Raw genomic sequence first — 17,285 nt, 5'->3', positions numbered from 1 at the left:
CTGCATCCTTGTACTGCAAATGCCCATTCTCACGTTTCAGTTTCCCTTAACTTGCCTGTTACAATTAAAATGTGATAGGGATGGGCTTAACAGGAACAGCAAGGGGGAGGGCAGGACCCCCCGTGCTGAGGCAGTTGCCCACCCGACCAGAGGTTGCCCTCTGCAGTGCTTCATGCAGAAACAGCCATTGAACAAACCCATCTGCCTCCCAGCTCACCACACTGCCTCGACCCAGCTGCAATGGTGCCTTTGCTATTTCATTCACTCTGAAGTTTGCTTGCCTTTTGATGAAGCTATTCCATACCCAGGGTGCTCTCCTGGCTGCTCCCAGTGCTTGCTCACCACCAAGAGGCATCCCACCATCCCACTCCCACCTGCTGCTTGGCCCAAAACATGGTGAAGTCAGTCCTCCCTACCCAGACAGAGCGTAGGACAATAGCTGAAATACAGCCTTCTTCTCTGTAAATGTCAGCACTGGAGTTTCAAACCTCTGAGAGCTTAGAAAAGACACTTGGCAAATGTTTATCTTCTTTGAATCCACGGTCTCTTCCTGCTCTGCCTTGGAGATGTGTCTCTGCTGTTCAGATTCCAAAGATGCAACTTTGCTCGTTACGCAGTGCAAACCTTACTGTGGGCACTATTGGTGAAGTCGCATTGCTAGTCAAACACAAGTTAAAACGCCCTTTTTTTTTCCCCTCAGTATACACAGAGAAAATCATTAAGTGCTCCAACATATTTTTGCAGTTAAAGCCAACAAAGCCTCTGTCAGGAAAAGGGGGATCTGCTGAAGTCAGTACTGAGACACGCTGTTGGGATTGGAACTGGTAGATGCGCAACGTTAAGAAATAGCAAAAGGAAATATTTAGAATCAAGAGATGCCAAAACTGCAATCAGCAAATGAAAGGCTAAAACTGATGAGTAGGTCTGGATGCTTTCTCTATTATTTATTTTTATCGTTTAAGCTGTGCCATGCAACCCCCTTGTTACAAGAAATGCTCAGTAACCACTCACCGCAGCGTGTGGTGTGACTCTCCACCGTGCTGGCTTGGAAAACCCAGGGGTTTACATCCAATGGGATTTGTGTGGCATCAGTTACATGCCAGAGAACAGAATTATGGTGTTTGTGGAAATGGAAGTATTGCCACCAAGAATGCCTGCCTCAAAACTGATGAGTACTAAAAGTGCCCGAGGAAAGACGGCGACGAACGTGGGAACAAAGTGACTGTACAGGGATGCAAGAGTTTGTGGATTTCCCCAGATGACCAAACCCACTGCTGACAGCAAGGTAATGCTGCAAGGGCAGGTCCCGCAGAGCTGGAGTGACAGCAGGGTCATGGTTTGCATGGGCAGTGCTGCAGATGGCTGCCAGGGAGAGCTGAGGGATGTCATTGCCAAACTCACACACACGCATCAGCAAAAGCCACTGAAAGCAATGTGTCACTCGCTGCCAGGAAAGCAGGAAGACAACAGGTGAAAGTCTGAGAAGCAGAGCAGGCAGGACACATCTACCTCTCTGAAGGATCCCAAGCAGTCGGATGTGTTGACGGCATGAAACGTTTCTATTTAGGAACAGAAAACACAAAGAACTGCTTCATAAATTATTCTGTTTTGGAGGAAGAGCGAACAGACTTGAAGGACAGGTGATGTCTCTGAAATATGTAAATGGAGCTGAGCTGGTCCAAGCAATTACCTTTTCACTGCCTGGAACTTCAGACTAAAAGGAATGACTCACAAGAAAGAACAAGAAACAAAAGATGTGCTAAAAGGTAGAAGATGACGAAGGTAGATGGCATGGAGAGGAGAATCGAGACCAGCATGGAAGAGTTGAGTCTTGGCCTCTGAACAGCTGCTCCTGGGGAAAAGAGCAAAACAACCTACAACACAGCACATCAGAGGACCATGCCAACGTGGGAGAGCTAGCTGCAAAAGCATCCAGAAAGGCAACCGTGGTGACTAGTTCTAGACTTGTGAGTTCAAGAGAAATACAGCAGCTCTGTGAAAGTAAAGATCATGGATCTCACCTACTTTACTGTATCTGCTATTTTAAAGCTTTCCTAGCAAAGAGAATTGCTGAAAATAATGCAGTCTGATGATTTATTGCTCTTAAAGAAAACTCCAGGCATGAATAGATCAGACAGCTTAATAGTGGCAAGGATGAAGGCAAAACTAAAACGCGCTGGAAACAGCCATGGAGATGAGCCAACAGCTGTGGCTAATGTGAAAAGCAGCATTCGGGTCTCACAGAGCAAGATATAGCTGTGGCTGCCGTATCTCCATGTGCAGTCATCTCCTAAGCATCTGCAGGTATTCCAGGCTCTGGGTAGAAGGGGGAAGGAGAAACTCAGATTTCGGCCGTTGGTGGTATTTTCAGTGCTCTGCACACAAATTTGAGATGCTCTCGCTGCATCAGCATGCATCCACTTCATTTTCTTCCCTCAAAACCAAAGAAAGATTACTAAATTATAGCAATTACAGTCTGATGCTGAAAATGTACTAATACAGAACCTGCAAGGTCAGTGTGAAAGAATGAATCAAGGAAAGGATCAGGAAAAGCGAACAGGCTGCATAAGAAATACTGTGTACATTTGGTGCCACTCTTTTCATTAAGAAAAATACTGACAGCCTGAAGGCTGCAGAACAGCAATAAATCTGTTGCAAGGGGAGGGGGGGGAGGAATTAAGAAAAGTTTCCAAGTTTTAAATTTTGTGTACTTAATGCTAAAAGATTAAGACATCATATACCCTTTGGGAAAATAGGAAACGGGGGAGACAGAGGACTGAAAATAACACAAGAAAATTTGTGAACTGTATGATGAAATATGCAACACCCCTGTACTCTGATTACTGTTTATGATCCTGTAGCAGAAATGCTAGGTCACAGCCTGAAGCAGTGATTGAGCACCTGGTGGAAGGCAGGGCCAACCCAGGGCAGCTCAGGTGTATGCAATGAACCTGAGTGACCAGAAGGGCTGGAGCCAGGATCCACCCCTTCCCAGCCCTCATTTAAGGGTTGGCAGTGGAGGTGAGGGCATCTTGTGGGAGATCTATGCATATTTGAGGCCTTCTAAAGGTAAGCAGCTCTCTTCCTTCATTTTTGTGTGTGCTGCATTTTGGTTTGTTCACTTTTGCTGTAGCCAAAGGCTTTGCCACCCTACTGTTATTTTAGTACTTTCCACCCCATTATAGCATTATAGTTCCATAGTGATTTGGAAGCTGAACTTTTCACATCTGCACCAAGCACTTTACACTACTTTATCCAAACAGTGGTAACACTTTATTTGTAATCTACTGAGCACAAGAAGAACTCAAAAGAGCCCAGCAGGTGAGCATGTAAAGGAAACAATGACAACAATGAAGAACCTCGTGATGTTCCCACAGATCTTTCCTACAAATCCAATTTAGAATTGGAAGAGGGAAACAGCTATTATCCTACCACCATCCCCTGATGTGTTCAGCTCCATCATTTGGAAGAACAGAGCTCCCTCTCGTGGCTCCTGAATGTGGATGTGGCAGGAAAAAATAGTGGGATCTCAAAGGATGAGAAGACTCCTTGTAGGATTTTAGCTGTCCAAAAATGGAATTAAAATGAAAATACAGTGAGGCCTTTCTGTAGTTGAGCAGATTACCTCCATGGAAGCTCTCAGATCTCTTAACAGGTTTCTAGCTCCCTCATAGGTGAGGAATAAGGAAAAAGAAAAAATAAGGGCTACAGTGGTGAAGGCACAGACAGTGCTATGCACTGGGGTGGTATAGATAAGAAAACCATTGGTGTCAAAGCTAAGAAATACCTGCCTGATTACAAGACTGAGAGGTTTATGTAATGAAATGCTGCAACAACAAGCATTTGAAGAGAAAATAGCATTTATTAGAACTGATCAGACAGCCTTAGCCCTGCCATTAGCAGAGAAGCTTCTGCTCAAGCCCCAGCGCTGCTCTTTCCTCCTGCAAACCTTCTGCATCAACTACTTAAAACCACAGGAGGATGGAACCACACACCAGTGAGCAAATGCTGGTGCAATAGCATTTCCCTGCACTGCATGGCGTCTGCTGAGTCCTGTGCATGGGGGTATGTGAGAGAAGAGCTCTCACACCCATTCATTCCCCACTTGAAGAGAGGAGCATCACTGCAGACAGCTTCTTGTTTGCTGGATGAGTTCTTTAAAAAGGATTTGAAGACCACCAGGTTATTCCAGTTCCTTAGCAGAGGGCTTTGTAACCCAAAGGGATAGCTATGAAAAAGAGTAGCCCTCTGAAGCAAGGAGGGGAAACATACCCAAAGCAGAACCTGTCACTGCATGAACAGTGACAGGTTGAACATAACGAACACCAGCTCTACCTGGTTTTCTCTAAACAACATTACCTCTCTGCTGCAAAAACAGGATCAAACCTGTGGAACACAAACTGGCAAGGAAGCAGCAATCACTCTTATGAGTCCAGAACAGCAGTAGAATTTGAGAGAATCAAGCCCTTGATTCATAGGCTGGTGCTCACACAAGATCCTGCTTCCAGAGTGAGGGACAAAAAAAGAATCAATTTCCTACCGTGAAAAGAAATTACCATGCTGTCAGCATTTTGCATTAGTGAAACATCTCCCTTCTAACTCCAGTTAAAAGCAGTATGTTTCTAAGGAGCAATCCTCTTAAAAAAATGGTATAGAAGTCAGCCTATAAACAGGGAGATATCCTTAAATACTCAATCAAGTAATAAACCTAGCGGATGAAAGGCAGGCTAATTAAAATGACAGTACAATCTCCCTTTAACAAACACATACAGGACTCAAAAATACGCCTGTTATGTTGGAGTACCTAATCATAATCAGATTTGGTAATTTGCTGCATCAAAACAAAAAGGAAACATTTTCAGAATTGATCACTCAGTTCATGTCACTTTTATGGAGATTACTTTCTATTGATCAACATTTAAATAGTAGTTGAAAAGAGAAAGATGAGAAAAGGATAAGAAGTATCTTTACATGCTAAATACAGCATGAACCGATAAAAGCAAAATAAATTAGATCACTATAGCCAAATCAACCCTGCACGTGTGCTTACTGTAATGAAGATAATTACGAATGAAAAAGATGGTTCTTCATGCTTTGGCCTTAACAGAAGGGCAGGTTTAAAATGAAGTTAGAGCTTAATCTGCTCAGAATGAAGTTTTCTATGCAGCAATTAAGTTCTGCGTGAAGCTGAACCAGCGCTGGCTTCAGAAGGGCACAAATGCTGGTTTGTTCTCTGAACAGTGCTTCCTACCTGAGGATTCCAGCTGGGGTCCAGTTTTTTCACTGTAGCAACATACTCCTGCATAGCTTGATGAGGACTGGTGTCTCCCAGGGCTTTCCAAGCTTCCCTATGGCAGAGAGCAACGTATCAGTGAGCTGCTCTGAGACAGCACAGCGTGTTTTTATGGTGTCATCAGTGAACAAAGCAAGAAGATCCATCTATATGTTTTCAAGGGGTATAAAGCCACCTCCCACTCAGTCTGAAGTGGCCAACTTCTCAGTGAAGCCATGAATGGCTACCGCAGGTGCAGCACTTTGCTATGAGAACATCCTTCAGGGGATCTAGATCTTGGTTGGAACGTGTTTTGTGTTCCAACCTATGTGCAGCTATCTTGGCTGTTTTAACAATGTTCTCATGGTATGCAAGCCAATTCTGGATGTAGAAGGTAAAGACAGGCTGGGCTTTCACATCTGCATGAGGCAGAGTTAGCTGTAAGCTGCTTGAGTTGAAAATTCTGATTTGATCATGTCTGCCACGTTGCAGGCCTGCAATACCAGTACCACCAGCATCCAACTACTCGCATAAGAAAAGCTATGCTTTTGGTGAAGACAATGCTCTATTAAACAAAAGCCATTCAGTGGCAGGCTCTCAGATTCGACATCCTCATAGTGAGGTCTGTAACACAACACAGAGTAGAACCAGAAGTCTCTAGGAGTTAGAAGGATTTCCTCTTACCATTTCTGCTTCCCTTCAAAATCAAAGAAGCCTGGCTTTGGAGTGTTACAGGTTCCAAATTTCACCTAAAAAACAGAAAGTCCTTCTGTTAGAACAAATCAAATGGAACCCCTGAATGGTCTGCGAGGCATCCATCCGGCTGCATGGGAAGCACCAGCTGCCAGTGAGCTGAGGCCTGAGCAGAAGTGCCTGAGATGAAGCAGTGTGATGGGAGGAGGCCACGGTGGCAGCACCAAGGCAGGGTGAGCAGATGGGCATCGCTGCAGGACAGAGTGTGATCCTGTACACAGCTTTGGTGGCTCGACTCTTGTTCAGAAATACCAGAACTGACACGGCACCCAAACTAATGCAGATAGACAAGAAATCTTCTGTTCAGTGTGAAATGGACTTGGTGCCAGCAGGACTTGTGTGGCCAGCTTTCCATAGGAAGGCATCCCAATGTGACAAGCACAAAGCCACTTCTTTCACTGTGGGGGTGCAGCTCAATGATCTTCAAGGTCCCTTTAAAGCGAAGCCACTCCATGATGCTGTGGTCTGGAGGAGAGCAGGAGCTGCTGGCAGAGCATCCTGTTAGCCAAGCAAAACCCAATTGCCTTTACCCTTCTTGTTTAGAGATGAAATATGCCCCAGCATTCAGGCAGGTGAAGTGCTTAAATCAACCTCACCTTACCAGGGTGGGGATTTTCTGCTGAGGAGAGAAACATTAATCAGGCTTTAAAGAGCGTGTACCCACGCTGAGAGATATTTATTAGTTACACTATGTTTTCATTTAAAGTGTGGGAGACTGTGACTGAAATTAATTTTCCGTGTATGTGACTGCCTGTGAGTAAGCAGTCCATCCAAATTAGGATCCCAGCTGGCCTGTAAAACAACGCACTGCATTCCACGGAGGAACAAGGGGAAGGACAAGCAGCAGTTCAGCCCTGTAAATCAATCGCCATTCATTTGTACTGTAAACGTTTCCTCCCGTGCTCAGATATGGTCTGAACCATTTGTTTTATACAACAAAACGGGGAAATAAAATGCAAACTCATCATGTGAGAGGAAAGTGCCTGCCTGGCAGTTCTTTGGTTTGACATGCAAGCAGGCCGAGTCAGGCCAAAAAAATCCCATATTTTTTAATATTAATTGTTCGCTGCCATCATCAAAACAAGAGAGCAGTTTCTTCTCTCTAGATTTGGCATTCAAAGGCTGTTCCAGCCCTGGAAAGGTTGTTAGTAGCATCAATAGTAATACAAATCAGGGAACAGTAGTTAAATTTCATCCATCAAGAGAGCAAAAAAAATAAAGAAGTGCTCCTGTGCCCTGCTTGCTATTTTGAGATATAGTAAAAAGGCTTGCAGTGGTTCTGCTGGAGAGAAGCAAATAACATTCTTGGCTTCCCTCGCTTTGCTGCAGGACTCCATAATGCATCAGAAACCAAATGGGGATTCGGCGTTGGAGGAGACTGGATGCTGAGGATGGTGACTTTTACCTAAATACATCAACATAAAAATTAGGGGGGAAAAAAAGTAAGAACGGTGTAGGACCTGGTCCTTTTGCTTCAGTGGAACGCCTCAAATGCTGTTTTTCACCCCAGCCAGCAGAAAGATAAGAGCCTGTGTTAGCATTTCAAGGCAGAGTTCCTCATTCTGGACCCACGAAATAATTACTGACTGTCTCCGGGGGCTGACTGGTCACTTGGTGCTTAGATCTCCTCATTTACAGTTCATCAGCTGCATGAGAAGCAGCGTGCAGCCAGAACGTATTAAATGCTTTCCTAGCATTGCTTCTCCGTGCAGCTGCCAGCAGGCTTTGCTCCCAAACCACTGAGAAGCAGCTCTGAAGGGGAAGAGCCTGCATGTGTGGCAATTCAGAAGCCCTGGGAGAAGCCTTCACCTGATGGCTGGAGGTGACAGCTGCATAGACAGATGTTCAGAGATGTGCTCTGTTAAACTGGTTGTCAGCGGGGCATAGGGGAATCTAAGGAAACACCATGCAAGGGTGCTAACCATGTGGACTGGGGGCAGCAGGTCCCTGCTTTGCTAATGCTGGCTCAGTTCCATACTCGCCTTGCCACTACAGACTCAAGGCATGGACAGCAGAAGCGATTTGCCCAAAGCCTCATGGAAAGCAGGAGGAGCAAACACTCCAGCCCAGTGCCCTGCCAACCAGTCTGATCTTTCTCCTGCTCTGGGGCAGAGCCATAAACTCAGCACCATCAGCTGAAAGGCTCACTGGAGATGACAACTAAGCAATTCCCTCATTTTCAAGTCTCTGACACATAAACAAAATCAGAGAGAAAAGTAATAAAATCCTGAAATGGCCTCCAATAAAAGGTAATAAAATTCCAGGGAAACGGTTATATACCCAAACAGTTTGAAATAAGTAATATACAGTATCTTAACAGAGAGCTCAGCTGTTACTGTCACCCCTTTTATGATGGTGCTGTGTCTTAAATCAAAGCCCTCAGTGACATAAAACACTAAACTGAGGAAAGACAAGGATGCCAAATCAAGGGCAGCGGACAGATCTGAGTCAGCACCTTTTGTGTGCTAGCAATACTACTGTCCACTGGAGTAATGTATTAGCAGCCCATTATGCATACTGATAGGACTGCTGTAATTAAATAGAGAAAACTTGCATTAAGCACCATCGTTTTGATTTAAAGCACAAAACGCTGCAGAACTCCAAGTTAGCACAGCCTAACCCTGCGGTAGCTGTGCTGGCAAACTCCTCCCCCCTGCCAGTGCTGCCTGTTTCAGCACTGTGATACAGCCTTCCTGGACAGCCAAAGGCATGGAGACCCAAAACGGGGGGCACGCAGGCACTGTTTGTGCATTCTGGGACAAGAGGGGATGGAAGATCCCTGGCTCCTCACCTGGAGGGAACTGGAGGCCTGTGCTGACTGTGGTAGTTGCTGCCTTTTCTTGACTGGTATCACAACTTGTGAAACAGTTTCTGATTTCAGTAACTTTAGCTCTTATAGAGCACCAGGAAACCCTCTGGAGTCTGCTGACAGCCACTGGCTGAGGGCTAAATAAGGACTCCCCTTTGCCACCTAGGACAGCTACAAAGCACTTGTAGGAGGTGAGAAATAAGAAGTTATTTGAAACAAATCTGAGAATGCGGATAAACCGTAGCAGAGACAACGCTATTTCTTTTCAGCTCCTTCTATGCATGGCCATACTTCCTAGAAGTTCTCCTGGCACTTTTCCCCACCCCTTCCTTTCTCTTACAAGGAAAAGGGAGCCGGAGACCTGTTGAAGCACCAGAAGACCTGAAGACAACGCTCCTGTGTGACCAGCCTGCTCTGAGACAATTAATGGCCCACAAACCACAGCTAAGGAGCCACCTGCCTGGGGGATAACTCAATACTGCATCAAAAAGATGGAAAGGTTTTTAAGCAGCAGCAGGCCAGACAGAGGTATTTTGTGTGGAAGAAAAATGTAACTTGGTCTGTTTGCAGAATCGTAGAATGGTTTGGGTTGGAAGGGACCTCAAATATCATCAAGCCCCAACCCCTGCCATGGGCACGGTTGTCAGCCAGTAGATCAAGCTGCCCAGGGCGCCATCCAATGGCCTTGGGCACCCCCTGCTAACCAAAACAGATACGGTCCAGTTCCACAGTCACTTTTCAAGTCAATGCAAACTCTCGCCATACATGATGCCCTGGCACCGCTGCCCAGAGCTGTGGTGCCCCATCCCTGAGGCTCCCCAGGCCATGGATGGGCCCTGGGCAGCCTGAGCTGGTGGGGGGCAGCCAGCCCAGGGCAGGGACCAGGCTGGGGGAGCTTTTGGGTCCCTCCAAGCTGGGAATACCCCACGGCTGACCCAAGCACATGGCAGAAACCAACCCGCTCAGCCTCCCGGCCCTCCCCGAGGCGCAGCCCTTTACGCCCCCTCGGCCCCCCGCAGGCCTCTCCCTCAGCCTAGGCGCAAGGCCCCGCGCCTCACCTGCTTGTAGCGAGCGTACAGGTACAGCAGCTGCTCCTTGCTGGCGTTAGGCAGCAGGGCGGGCAGCCGTTCGGCCGCCTGCTCGAACAGCGCGGACAGCTGCCGATCGGACGGATCCGGCCCCGCCGAGCCCGAGCTCCCCTCACCGCCGCTCCCGGCCGCCAGCGGGGGCGACGCCATGGCGCCGGTCCGCCCGCACCGCCGTCCCCCTGCGCGCCTCGGTACGGCTCCGCGCCGCTCGGCGGGAAACGCGCGCTGCGCCCGAGAGTTCCGGAGGACGCGCGGTCCTACACCATCCGGCGGGGAGCGGCCGCTGGGGGGCAGCGGCGGGCCGGCTGCGGGCCCAGGCTGAGCGGCCTCCTCGGGGCTGTCCTCTTCCCGTCCTATCGCTCTTACCTGGGAGCAGAGGCCGACCCCCACCTCTCCACAGCCTCCTTTCAGGCAGCGATAGAGAGCGATGAGGTGTCCCCTGAGCTCCTTTTCTCCACACTGCCCCATCCCATTCCCTCAGCCGCCCCCCATCACACCGTGCCCCAACACCCTATGCAGCTCTGCCCTCCCCCAAACACCCTCCGGGACCTCAGTGCCTAGTAGTCGGCGTCAGTGCAGGACCCAAATGGTGATCTGAAGGGAAGCGAGCACATCCCTCGTTTAGTTGTTGTTGGTTTTTTTCAAGATAGCAATAGAAGACCAAGAGACCCCACCGTGAGAGCCAGCAGGCCCGGCCCCAGCCCCAAACCCCTCTGCTGCGCGCTGACCTCAGCCACGAGGGGGATGGATGAGAGCTCAACAGCTGCTGCTCAGGGCTTTCCCCTTGAAAGGCTTTTTGAAGGCTCCTCCCCAGCAATCCCCCACCATCATTTATATATACATATATATATATATAAAAGAAAAACCTGCTATTTATAAATGATTCTCTACGCTCCCAAGGAAGGCAAGTGCCAGACTGCGCTGGCTGGAAGCCCGCTGCCGGCTTCTCCCCGCTCCACTTAAGAAAGCAGATCATGCCCATCCTTGTGCCTTCTCCCAGCTCCCGGCTGCAGTAACAGCGGGGTGTTCTCAGCACGCTGCTGGGCGCTGTGTCAGGAGGCCCTGTGGTACCCAAGGGCCAAATGGTCCCAATGCATGGACCCCAGGAGGTCATGGGCTGGGCTGGGGTCAGGGGATGTAAACGTGGGACATGGCTGGGGTCAGGAAACACACCGTGGGGGGGGGGGGGGGGATAACACGCCAGGACGTGAGGTTTTCACGCTGTAAAATGCAGGTTATTCGAGCAGAAAGCCTGGGCATTGCTGGGCTCCTAAAGAACGCACGGCTCTGCCGAGCCCGGCAGCGGTAACACAGCGCCGCACGGCGATGCTCACCACGCCCGGGGCGCTGCGGGACACACGCAGCCGCTCCCCCCTCTTGAGGCCACGCCCCCATCATCTATAAACCACGCCCCCACCCCAGGCCACGCCCCCACCTCGAGGCCACGCCCCCATCCGGCGGTGGGCGGTGGCGAATGTTGCCGTGGCGACGCGGCGCTGCCGGCGGCCGGTTGGCTGGCGGGCGGCTGACGGCGGGAGGCGGCGGCGGGCCGGGGAAGATGGCGGCGGCCGAAGAGGCGGCGGCGGCGGCGGCTGCGGGGCGGCGCTGAGGAGGCCCCGAGGCGGGCCGAGGAGCGGCGGGGCCGGGCGGGCGGGGGCCCATGTGCGGCGGCGGAGGCCCCCCCCCGCCCCGCAGTACCGGCGGCGGCCCGTTGGCAGGCAGGCGCCGCTAGTTGCGGCTCGGCGGGCGCGGCCCCGGGCCCGGCGGCAGGATGAAGTTCGCCGAGCACCTCGCGGCGCACATCACCCCCGAATGGCGGAAGCAGTACATCCAGTACGAGGTGAGCCCGGCGACCTTCCCGAGGGCTCGCGGCGGGGCCGGGGCTGCCGCCGGTGCCCGGAGCCGTGCCGTGCCGTGGCGAAGCGGAGCGAGCGCTGTCCCGCAGCAGCGGGCAGAGCCGGCCGGCCCCGTTAGCAGCGCCGCGCCGCGCCGCTCGGAGCTCGCAGGGCCGGGCTTCCTCCGCCGGGCCGCGGCGGCGACGGTGTCTCGGGCAGCTCCTGCCTTCCCCGCTGCCCTCTCCTTTGTTTTCCGAACGGCTGTTCCAATGCAAGCCGCGGTCGGGTTTCACCTTGGAGCAGCGCTGCGGTCTCCCCGATAACCCACCGGATTTGAGGAGGAGAAGCCGGTGGCCGTAGCAGCCCGGTGGGTGACGGGGCCGCGCTGCGCCTTTGGGAGCAGCGAATTGCACCTCGTCCGAAGGGAGGACTCGGGCTGGGGGCCCGGCTCCGTGCTGACACAGCCCTGGCGCTCTGTGGCTGCGTGCAGAGCTTGCAAGCTTGCACTGCGGGAGCTTCGTTTCCTGACTTGCTAACCAGGGCAGTGTTACTGTGTCCACGTCCCTTTCTCCGCCTGGGTTTAAGATAAAGGCAGATCGGAGTACAAACTAACTTAGAGTCCTCTGCAGGCTCGCTGTATTCTCCTCTGAGCGATACAAAATAACCCCCCTCCGCCCTCCTTTGCGCTCCTAAGTTGTCAAACTCTTTGTTACAGCGTTGCACTGCCCTGCTGCTCATGCATATTGCAGCCACGCGAAGGGCTGCATTCATTATTCAGGACCCGGTGGTGCTGTGGGTGCGGGCAGGAGCACGGGAGAGGCGTGCAGCCCTCCTTTGTGCCAGCAAACACCGCCTTGCTGCTCAGCCAAGGGGAGGCAAAGCGCTGCTTTCCTTACTTGCATGAGGTTTCTCTTGCATCCTCTCCGGTGATGGTTGAGGGCAGGTGCGTGGTCTGGGGAAGAGCTTAGGCAGGGAAAAGTCTGTTGGCTTTCATTAAATGGGGGAAAAGATGTGCCTCAATACCTGTAGCATAGATTTCTTACCTTGCAGCAACAGCACGGCAGTGGCCATTGCTGTCTGTGTGCTTTTTAAGAGCAAGCAGTGGGCACGTGAAAAGAAAGACCGATGATGTGTGCTATTCTGTTTCATTCAGCTTTAGGCAAAGACGTTGGCCGTGGCTGAGTGAGTGCAAGCACGGAGTTTTACAACCCCTTGATTGCCTCAGTCCGCTTCTAGAAGGGAAAATCAGAAGGAAAGGATTGCACGAATGGTAGAACGGCTCGAGTTGGAAGGAATGGAACAGCACAAAGCGTGACGTTCCGTGCTATGTTCGCTGCTGGCAGGCCTGGAAGCCCAGCTTGCCATCACCCCTTGTGTTGTGAGCTGCCCCTTTGCTTCCCATGGAGCAAAAATAAAATAGGAGAGCAAACAAAATCCTCTCTTTCCATGTCAGCCAGCAGCATTCTCTTTCTCAGGCAGACAAAACTGGACAAATTGAAGTGACTCATAGGTGAATCTCAGAGGATGCTTTTCCCTACAAACGTGCCTTTGTGGCTACAGTGAAGTTGTTGGAGTGCTGGGCCTCTGTTTGTCCACTAATTGCAATGTGGATTTGCTGTTGTGTACATCCCTGAAGCTGCTGCAGAAGGAGGGGAGCGTGGCTCAGCCTGCTCTCATGTGTCAGTGTGACAGAGGCCTGGTTTTACACTTAGCAGATGGCAATTCTCTGCTGGTTTCTCCAGCCTGAATTTGTTTATCCGAGTGCAGAAGGCTCTTTATTGAACTCTCAGATTGGCACGTTGTCTTTTTTTCTTTCCCATCTATTTGACTTCCCTCCTCTCCAAAGGGGACCGCGGGCTCTGCCTGCTTCAGCCTTTGGACAGGGGCAGCAGGTTGGGAAGTTCTAAAGCCTGCTTTTCCCCTATGATAAGCGTACAGGTAGGCGAGGGTGACGGGCAGGATGAGAAAGGGGAAGACGTTCTGTGTTGGTGGTTTTTTCCTGTGACCACTTGATGCGTGGCACGGGATCACGTGCTGCCAGCTGGTGAGTCATGGGGGGAAGGGGACAGAGCAGCCATGGCCAGCCGGAACATAGGAGGGGGTTGTGTCGCTGGGATATGGGGATCATCCAGCAGTGGCTTAGCTGGGAAAACAATTCTGCAAGTGACCTTTGTTGAGACCTCTGGAATGAGACCTTTGAGAGATGCCTGAGCCTCCTGTTTGCTGGCCGCCTGTGACACCTTGCAATAAACAGACGTGCCCTTTAGACCTTCTGTTTGCTTAGCGGCGCGTTACAACAGTGCTGAGCTGCTCCTTGCTGAGCTCGTGGTTTTCCCCGTGAGGGCATCGGGGTAGAGACTGTTCGGGCTGTGCTGACCCAGGGCAGGAGGGGGCACGGCGTGGAGCATGGGGCTGTGGGATGTGGGGCTGTGGGATGTGTTGGGTGATGGGCAGCAGGACTGAAGGACCCCAGTGACTCACATGCATTAGATTTCTGTAGGTTCACGAGGGAGGAAATGAGCTCTAATTCTCACAGCAGGTGTGTGTGAAGCCTGCTCCTGTTCTTTGTGTATGCAAGGATGCTTGCCTTCATCAAGTGACGTGCTATAAGTGAATAATTGCAGGACGAATGGGTCTTGCCCCTTTGCTTCTAGTTCCCAAACTGGTTCAGGTTACTCCATCAGCCTCCAAACCCCATCTCGGGTTGTTTTGTGCTGTGTTGCCCTTGAGATCCCTCCTTGGGAGAAGGCAATCACTCGTATTTCCTAATCTTGTCCGTCACCCTGTCTTCAGCTTTTAGAATACGTGTGTGTTCCTGTACTACTGTATAACAGTGATAGATCCCCGAGGCTGCTTTATCTCTGTTTGCCTTGACAAGCTCCTTTCTGTGTCACGCCACAGGTTTTCTAACAAACCTCGAGCATCCTACCAACCAGGAAACATTAAAATACAGCTGGAATAACAATAGCAGATTAATAACATAACAAGCTTTAGATGGAGCGGTCAATAAATGCAAACACGTGTTTCTTTTGCCAGCAGAAATATGTGTAAAAGCATTACCAACACGTCCCCTAGCTTTGTGTGTCAGTCTGGAGGGATAAAAGGACTTTAATTGCTTTTGTTTTCAAACAAGCATATCAAAACATAGGTTTTTTTTTATTTGATTCTGACTGCATTCTTTGTTCTGCCCCTCTCCCCTCCAGGCTTTGAAAGAGATGCTGTATGCAGCCGTGGACCAGGCCCCTTCTATAGAAGGTAAGCATGTGGTGACTGGGAATTGTGTTTTTCTTGGCTTTGGATACTGGATGTGCAGTAGTGTCACTTTTCTGTCCTCGGTCCTCCTAAATTGGTCAACTCAATACACTGATGGGCAAACGCTCGGCCTTCCGCAGCCTGCGTGCTATTTTGGACTGTTAGAACTCTTTGTCCTCTGTCATCAGCACAGTAAATGGCTTTGTATAGCTTGGGACTTCAGCAGCTGGATTCCTCTTGCTTATAAGGACATTAACTGGTGGAAGTACTACTTCATCACTGGAGAATAGCCCCTTGTTTTCCTATGGCAGTCCTGGGAGATAGCTGTGCTGGAGAGTCACCGGTTGGTGAGCAGTGATGTGAGGGTCTCATCCTTTTGTCCTGGCTGCTCCCTGAGTGCTGTGCCACCTCTTGGATGCTGACATGAGTATATTTTCTTGTTTTCATACGTTTATTGCCACTGCATTCTCTAGGTAGGTTATTTTAGCACAGCATTTGCTTTTAAGCTTGCTGCATTTTGAGTAGTCTTAAGCGATGTGTGCTTAAGTTCTCAATAGAACCCTACATCTTCCTCCTTCCTTCAGTTGTCTTTGAAGTACTGAATAGCTTTTGCCTTGATCTTGCTTTGGTCCCTTTCTGTGGATTTCAAACTCCATGCTTCTAGCAGTTTGATTGCAGAGCAGTGTTAGTATCACTGACCTCTCTGAGTGCAGCTCTTGGGTTCTTCCTTTTGTGTGTGCAGAGCAGAGCGACTGCTGCTTCCAGGGCAGTCTGTTGGCTGGCATCAGTAATGCCAGCCGTCATTAACGCTAGTTCATTAACAACTCACACCCTCTTCTCCAAACTGTGGGTCCTAGAAGTGCATTTCTACAGGTGTGTGGCCACACTCGTGGCATCACCTAAAGTAGATGGGCTGCTTTTGGGAAATGGAATCAAGCTTGGAAGCAATGTGCTGGCAAAAGAGGAAAGCCCTGTTTTTTAGAGATGTAAAAACTGCTTTAAAACCCCCTCAGGCCTGGAGGATCCCTCTCCCAGACAGTAGTTTTCTCTCCCAAGAAGCAGTTTTCTGTCTAAGGGGAACCACAGTGTTTTGTATAGGCTGCACACGTGATCTTTATTAACTTATCTTTAGGGATAATTGGCTGGTTTTGTTTCCTTTGTCTTACCACCAGCGTGTGACTTAAGGTAGGTCTTAAAATGGAGGGGGCTGCAGAGCCTTTGCATTTTAGTGCCTCGGTTTTGTTTTGTGAAGGTGTAAGGCAGACACTGTGAGAAGCTAACCATAAAACTGCTGAGTGGTGTTCTGCATTTTGGCTGCTTTTTTCCCCGTGCTCGTTGTGATATAGTGCTGTTCTGTATGTGCTGTAATGTCTGCGTGTAAACATAGGAAAGGAAGAGAAAGCAAAGAATAAAATGCTGTAATATAATATTAATGCTGTTGTTTTGAATGTTAAAAGAACGTAAACTTCTGTTCCTGCCTCCTTTGATGCCTTCAAAACCTCATCAAAAAGGGAAGTAATGACTTAACGTTGTGCTAGCTACAAAAAGCATCTTCTGCTCGTTATTTGGAGAGCAAGTCTCCTCCTCTGTGTCGCAGAGAACAAAGCGATGCAAACTGTTTGGGACTGCTCAGATTTGTCCCTGTGTTGCTCAAACTGCCTTTGAGAGGAGAGCAGCTGCGCTGTTTCTTAGTTCAGTGCTATGTGAGCGTGTGCTGGGTTTCTTTTTTTTAATTAAAGTTGGTTTCCAGTGTGTTATTTCCCTCCTGTTATTTTTTTTTTTTTTAGTTTCCTCTGCTGTGAATCTGTTTTGCTCATTTTCTGGCTCTCTGAAACGCGTGCGTTGGCTTTGAGCTCAGCACAGGAACACCAGGAGGGTGCTGTAAGCCCCATCTTCCCAGGGCGAGGCTGGTGTCAATCTCATCTGAGGCTGGTTTAACTAAAAGCCATTTGATGTAGGTGATGCCAGGCACCGTAGCAGCGTTCAGCTGGGCTTTGGTTTGCCTTACACGTACACTGGGGCTGATCTTCAGCTGGTAGCTGGGCTGTGAAATAAAGGGAGGTCTGTCTCCGTTGGTAACGTTTCTATTCATGCACAATTGTGTGTAGAGGTGTGCTGGAAGCAGTTGGAAACTGGTTTAATAAAGCACTGCACGGCGAAGGCTTGTTGCAATAGGCAGGGCAAGGAATGGGAGAGCCACCCACTGTCTCTGGGCTCGTGTTGAGGAATCTCCTGCTTATGGTTGGCACGTGGGTAAACAAAGCTGGCTTCAAAAT

General features: G+C 49.9%; 2 protein-coding genes across 4 annotated transcripts in view; one reads left to right on the top strand and one right to left on the bottom strand.

The window, feature by feature from the left end:
• ACBD6 (acyl-CoA binding domain containing 6) overlaps positions 1-10,087 on the bottom strand; it is a 67,043-nt gene extending 56,956 nt beyond the window's left edge. For all 3 annotated transcript variants that reach the window (NM_001277547.2, XM_025152811.3, XM_015290280.4), the window contains exons 1-3: positions 9,893-10,087; positions 5,957-6,021; positions 5,252-5,348 (exon numbers count right to left, since the gene is read on the bottom strand). In NM_001277547.2, coding sequence (NP_001264476.1) covers positions 5,252-5,348; positions 5,957-6,021; positions 9,893-10,072 — 342 coding nt within the window. In that variant the 5' untranslated portion in view covers positions 10,073-10,087. The remainder of the gene's footprint in view (positions 1-5,251; positions 5,349-5,956; positions 6,022-9,892) is intronic.
• Positions 10,088-11,476: 1,389 nt separating this feature from the next.
• XPR1 (xenotropic and polytropic retrovirus receptor 1) overlaps positions 11,477-17,285 on the top strand; it is a 75,629-nt gene continuing 69,820 nt past the window's right edge. Inside the window, exons 1-2 of the mRNA XM_422258.8 lie at positions 11,477-11,762; positions 14,961-15,012. Coding sequence (XP_422258.3) covers positions 11,694-11,762; positions 14,961-15,012 — 121 coding nt within the window. The 5' untranslated portion in view covers positions 11,477-11,693. The remainder of the gene's footprint in view (positions 11,763-14,960; positions 15,013-17,285) is intronic.

The sequence above is a fragment of the Gallus gallus genome, chromosome 8, assembly GCF_016699485.2.
Source record: "Gallus gallus isolate bGalGal1 chromosome 8, bGalGal1.mat.broiler.GRCg7b, whole genome shotgun sequence".
NCBI lineage: Eukaryota > Metazoa > Chordata > Aves > Galliformes > Phasianidae > Gallus > Gallus gallus.
Note: the sequence above shows the minus strand (reverse complement) of the source record. Positions and strands in the feature narration are given on the sequence as shown.